The sequence below is a fragment of the Papio anubis genome, chromosome 7, assembly GCF_008728515.1.
Source record: "Papio anubis isolate 15944 chromosome 7, Panubis1.0, whole genome shotgun sequence".
Lineage (NCBI taxonomy): Eukaryota > Metazoa > Chordata > Mammalia > Primates > Cercopithecidae > Papio > Papio anubis.
In genome coordinates, this window is record NC_044982.1 from 135,204,601 (window position 1) to 135,210,918 (window position 6,318).

Sequence of the window (6,318 nt, forward strand, 5' to 3'; positions counted from 1 at the left end):
CCCAGAAACCCTTCCAGCTCCTGCGTCCCACATGCCCAGTCCTGGCTTCTCTCCCGGCCCAGTAGTCTTCAAGGATTGAAGGGCGCTGCCTAGGGCCCCGCATTCCTGCCTGGCTCCCAAGGCCCAGAAAAGCGGGGGGACATTTGAAATGTCACCCCTGGGATAAATATTAACAAAAAAGCAAATGGACTTGTGCGGGGGCCAGTTATCAATCAACCAGGCCGCAAGGCCACTCAGGGCAAACACAGCCCAGGTTGGGCTGGGCGAGACTTTCTCATGGCCGCCTCCCGACCGAACCCCTCCCCCCTGGCTCAGGTCCTCCTTCAGGTCTTTCTGGGGCAAACACCGGACGGGAAGGGGGCGCAGTCCGGGTGCTGGAGGCCCCGCCAACGCCCCCGCGGGGTTTGGAGGTTTCCTCCCCTCCAAGTCGGACAGGATCGGAGTGCCCAACACCCACCCCCGCCCGAACCTCGGGCCTGCGCCCGGCCTTCTTCTGGGTCCGCGGTGCTGCGCTTGCTGGTGGTTGTGTGTCGCAGTCTCTTTCTGAGCCGGCAGCCCCCGCCGTGTGGCCGAAGCTCTCTGGAATCTTTAATTGGAAACTAATCTTGCGTCTTGATAGGCGCCCACGTCAGAGGCGCGCCACCCACCCACCCGCCCGCCTCATCCAGGAGGAGACGCGGCGAGAACCCTGTCGCTCTGCTCTTTAATGGGGCAGCAGCAAGTAGTACATGGAGGGAACATATATTGATTTTTAAAAGGTAGTTAATTTGGTGGGAATTTTCTCCTGTCGCCCTTCTTCTACCAGCCGCTGTTATTTCGTGACCGGAAGGCGCCTTCTCAAACACAGCGCCACGAGCAGAGGGTTTTGACCCTCTGCAACAGGCGGCTGGCACCTGGAGGCCAGAGGGGCGTGGAGAAGCCACTGCTCTCCCGCTGCGGAGCGAAGGAACCTGGCTCAGTGAGCCCTGACCTCGCAAGGTGGTTGGAAAGAGACTGGGGGAGGGTCTCTGAGCGCAACAGCAAGGAAAGCTGCCAGGGGCTCCTCCCCACATGGGAGCTGGTAGTGGGGGGCACGCACTAATGTCCTGTAGGAACGGCCAAGGCGCTCTGCAATTCGTTTTAAGGTTCTTGCACTCGGCCCGCTAGAGATCATTTGGAAAGTTCAGAAAATAACCCCACTCTTTTTACAATATGGAAATGTTAATGAGAAGGCTCGTTCTTCAGTAACTTAAAAATAGATTGTGAAGAGACTGTTCCTGGTTCCTTGCAGGAGGCCCTCCTGGACCAACACAGCGCCCTCAATCCTAGCCCTTTCCACCATCACTTTTAAGTTAAGGAAACAAAAATGTAATAGACATGCTTCCTCAGGGTCTCAGGACACAGTGGGCTGGGTGTTTGGTGCCAAATGTCTGCCCTGCTGGAGTCTCCAATGTTTCACTTTTTCGAGGAAAAGGTCATGGGTCTGGGGCCGAGGGCTGCATGGTTCTCCACAGGTTGCTGGGTGCCCAGGCAGGCGCTCCTTCGATAGCCTCCTGGATGCCAGCAACACCTGCCAGGCACTAGGTTTGCGCCTCCAGCGTGCGGGTCCCAGCCCTCAGGCTCACTCCCCCTCCACAGTGCCGTCCCCTGAGCTCGGCTCTGTAGCTCTCCACGCTTGGAGGTCAGAGGGCGCTCCTGCGGCCAGGTTTCCATGGCTCAGAGGTCGTCTCTGAACAGAACGTGTCCGTCTGTCCTTCCAGGGGGCGACAGCAGGCAGTGGGGGGAGGAGGGACATTGAAGTCCAGAGCAAGAGCCTCCAGGGGGCGGGGGTGGGGGATGGGGACCGAGTTTTCCTGGAGGGGTAGCCTTCTCCATTTCTATCTTCTTCTCACATTCCCTTGCCCCACTCGTTGGCTTCAGCGGGCACTGCCTGGGTAAGAGGCCCTGAAGCCCGGCTCTGGGGTGGTGTGGGTGTGTGAAAAGGCACTACCTTGGGCTCTGGAGAGACGAAGCTGTCAAGGCGAGGAGCAGCCCCTTCGCCCACTCCCTCCGGAACCTCAGCTGCTTGCGGACAGCCCACGGGTGGATATATGGAGATATTTCACTCTCTAGCACAAGGGCTAGAGAGTGGAAACCCAGGAGCCTGCGATTCGCTGGGGCGCCCAGCAGGAACCTGCATGAGGACTTTGCCTGGGGCGAACGAAGGCAGGGCTGGGCTGGAAAACCTGGCAGGGCAGAGTCTCAGCCAGCGCGGCGCTTTGGGACCGGAGGCCTGGAGGGCCCAAACCCAAAGAACGCTTTGGGTCGCTTCGGGGCACGAATCACAGGCCGGTCGGCACCTGCCACCCCCTAGCTTCTCATTGGCAGGCACGAGTTGGGGGAGGGGGCTTTGGCCTCACGCTTTGATTTTAGACTGTGAAACGGCTCAGTGCCCCCGGCTCAGAGCGGATTGACTGTCTCTCGTTCTCCAGGGACGAATTAATGGAGAACGATCAGTTAATTAACAAACCCTCATTCCGGCTTTTACCTTTTCTCTTCGCCAAGGCTCAGGCCCCGGCGCCGGGCTGAGAAGGAGGTGGGGGTTAGGGAGTTGGGGCGGGGGGAAGGGGGCATGAACCAGGAGTCAATCAACTTGGCAACCGCCGCCCGGATCTCATCAAACCCTAGCCACCCTCCGCTGTCCTTAGCTCTACCTCCCCTCATGTTCTCCGCCCTCAAGGGTCGCCGAATCCTCCTGAAATCCCCGGTGGGGTTCGGGCTGGGCTCAGCCGTCTTCTCCGCCTATCCGCGGTCTAGGGGAGCCAGGCGCGGTGTCTGCGCGGCGCCAAGGAGACCTTCCCGCTGAACTCAGAAACACCCGGGGTTTGGGGTTTTGGGCAGGAGACCTCTGCTCGCAGACTTGGGGGTCATTTACACACTCCCACCCCCAAATCCCCCTCCCGCACGGGGATTCAGACTAAAATCGCGAAGAGGAATCAAAAAACAAAATGCAAAGTCCTCAGGGAGTCGGCAGCGAAGGCGGTCCCCGGACTTGGCTATTGCTTTGCAACTCTCACTGGGACCTTGGGACGGTCAGCCTCCCTCTCCTTTCCACAGCCAATTCCATGCGCAGAGAGCGTCCTAACCCTTACACCTCGTCTGTGCTACATACCCATCGCCCAGTGGCTTTGAAACTTTTTGCCCATACTCTTAGATTGAGATCACTCCAGCCAGCGCCAAAAGAATGAGCGCGGGAGGGGATCACAGCAGCCAGTTCAGCTAAACCTCAACGCAGCTCCGGCACGCTCCAGCCCAGCGCCTGGGATGTGTCAGAGGTACCTGCGAGGAACATTTGCGTGCGATTCCACGCACGCGTTGCCTCCCTCTTCCCAAACCCGGATCGCTGAACTGAGAGGTGGCGCAGAGTGTCTCACCAGGTGCGGGGATTTCTCTCCGCCTCAGGCCGTACGAGCTTCCCTCGCTGTACCTGAGCGCAAATGCGCCTCTTCAGTCGCCGAGGGCCCGCCGCTTAGCTCTCGGAGCCTTCCACAGCCCAACACACTGAGCCCTAGAGTAGGAAATTTGCTCCCACAGCCCTGTGCTGGCCCTTCCAGGCACAGGGAGTACCCCTTCTGGGGGTAGGGGTGGGAGGAATGAAGCGCACCCAGCCCTCTCTCCTACCCTCCCTCCTTTGGTCCCTTCGGCTTTCGTGTACCTTATCTCCCGCGCGCCCAGCTCCTCAGCCGGCTCACCTGCTAAGCGGAGCGCGGACATGCGCTGGAACTCCGGCTCCTGCAGCCACTTCCACATCCTCCGGAAGGTCTCCCGGCCGGATTTGAGTTTGCTCCAGGGTTTGGGGTTGCGCAGCAGGTCCGAGAGGGTCCCCTGGGAGCGGCAGAGCACCCTCTGCGCGAAGATGGCCTGTGGGATGCTGTAGCGCTTGAGCTCGGTGGTGATACGCTGCGCCACCTCTTTGGTATTGATCTCTTCCATCTGCCCTGAATTACTTCCATTGCTGACCTGCGCGCCGGTCACCGAAGGGTTGGGCTCCCGGGCTGTGCCCAGGAGCTGCCCGTGGCCCTGGGTGTTCAGGTGGGCGTGGGGATGGTGCGGAGGAAGGCCGTTGATGGGCACCATGCCGGCCGAGGTGGGCGTGAGGTGCTGCTCCCCGTGGCGGCCGAGCATGGCCGGGTGGTGGGCTTCGAAGCCGTTGGGGGTGAGCATCTTGTCGGTGGGCATGGCGGCCCCCGGGTGGGCATAGTGGGGGAGCCCTTGCTGGGAGTTGTGGATGCCGCCCAGACCGGAGCTGGAGAGGGGCGAGAGGCTCTGGCCCATGCCGGCCACGTCCTTGTGGTAGGGGGTATAGAGGTTATTCATGGAGGCCAGCCCGCGCTCATCCCTCATGAGCGTGAAGCTACCGCTCACGTTGCCCGCCAGGCGCTGGTGGTGGTGCGGGTGGTGGTGGTGATGGTGGTGGTGGTGATGGTGGGGGAACTTGTCCGATACTGTGGAGATGGGCGGCAGCGGTTGCAGAGGGGTCAAGGTGGTGTAGGTGGTGGGCATGCTCATACCTGGGGGAGTCTCGCAGGCCATGGTCATGGTGGGGTGCAGGGGACCGGCCAGGCTGTGCTCGGGGGCCCGGTGGTGGTGGTGGTAATCGCTGCCGCCGCTGCCGCCGTCCAGCAGGGACGCCATGCCCATGGAGCGCGGGTGCGCGGGGGGCAGGTGGCTGCCGCGGTGCGCCACGGAGCTGCGCGCGTGGGGGCTGCCGCCCAGCAGGTCAGCAGGGGCGGGCACCGGCTCATGGCTCACCCCGTGCAGCTCGCCGATCGCTTCCATGGTCAGCTGCGCGTTCATCGTGATCCGGGCGAGCAGGCGGCGGACACAACATCGATGTGGCCAGGCAGAGGCGGCGAGGGGCGCACGGAGTCCGGTCTTCACATCGGCTGCTGGCGACTGTTGCCTTCCTTCCTCTCACTGTGGGGCTCTGTCTCTGTCTCTCTCTCTCCGTGTGTGTGTGTCTGTGTGTGCGCGCGCGTGTGTGTGTGTCTCCTTCCCTCTTACCCCCCACCTTCCCCTCTGCGTCCTCGGCTTTTTTTTTTTTTTTTTTAATATTAATTTCCAAAAAGGATCCGCGCCGTTGGGAGAGCGCAGTGCTCCAGCCCGCCCGCCCCGGCCACCTCTCGCCCCTCTCTTTCTTAAAATTCTGAGGCCCCCGGCTCCCCTGCCGCGGCCCGCGCGCCTGCCGCGGCTGCTGCCTGCCAGCGCCGCTGGCCAGCTTGAGCCATGGCTCTGTTACTGTTGCAGACTCTGTGGCCGCGGTTCGGTAGCCGCCGCTGCAGCCGCCGCCGCGGCCCGCCCTCACGCCCGCCAGGCGCAGCGCGCATGCGCAAGGCCAGGCCCCGCCCCCTCAGTCCCCGCAAGCCCAGCCCTTGACATCCCGTACAAATGAAGGAGGGGGGCGCAGCGCCTTCCCAGCGGCGCCGGATGGCCAGGGAGCTGCGCGCACGTTCGAAAGATTGGCGCAGAGCGCGACCTGGGGCCGCCGCTGCAATCCCAGGAGACTCGCGCCTGGCTGGCTCGCCTCCCTTGCTTGGGTGGGCTCTCTCCTCCCAGCCCCGGGACGCTCCTGTCCGGCTCCTAGCGGCTGGTGTGCTATGCTTGGGGAGACATCGCCCCTCTCTCTCCAGTTGCTGCTTCCCGGTGCAGGTCGCCCTGGGAGCTGGGGACTGTGTTATCACCCCGTCGGCTCTGGCCCACTAAGCTTTATTTCCCGGGGGGCTGCTGGGAGTGCGTTTTCCCACCCCTGAATACACGGCCTATTGGGAGGGGTGGGGCTTGGGGTGGGGTGGGGTGCAAATTGCTTAAAGAGCTGGGTACGTTTGGCGGCCGTTGACCCAGCACCCTTCGTTCTCCCAGATACATATTTGCCCACCCTTTCTCATCCATGCCCTGGGGAGAGGAGCACTCAGTGCCTAGAGTCCCAGTTAGGACCATACCTCACTGTCCCCCGCCGCCTGGCTCCTTCTCCAGCTCAGCTCATAATTAAGGCTGTGCGTCCGCTTCGCCAATGACTCGGCCTGTGGAGGGGGGCGAGGGAGAGCTGAGGGAGTGCCCTGGTGGGTACTCGTGTTAACTTCCGGGTGCTGGTGGGGCAGTGGAGGCTCAGGCGGTTCCTCCGGTTACTCCCAAGGCCCTCCTCCTAAAGCACCCAGAGGCGGTTGCTTTCCAGAAGTACTGACGCAGGCAGGGTGGACGCCGGCGCGCGGGTCTCCGCTTGGCTCGTAGGGACGCCCTTTTCCCGGCGTCCCCGAGAGAAGCCTCCAGATTTGAAAATCAATTCAGCTTCGGGAGTAATTT

At 62.1% G+C, this 6,318-nt stretch overlaps 1 protein-coding gene across 1 annotated transcript in view; it reads right to left on the bottom strand.

The window, feature by feature from the left end:
- LOC116275831 (hepatocyte nuclear factor 6) overlaps window positions 1-5,068 on the bottom strand; it is a 33,912-nt gene extending 28,844 nt beyond the window's left edge. Inside the window, exon 1 of the mRNA XM_031668665.1 lies at window positions 3,711-5,068. Within this exon, the coding sequence (XP_031524525.1) occupies window positions 3,711-4,815 (1,105 nt within the window). The 5' untranslated portion in view covers window positions 4,816-5,068. The remainder of the gene's footprint in view (window positions 1-3,710) is intronic.
- Window positions 5,069-6,318: the final 1,250 nt, after the last annotated feature.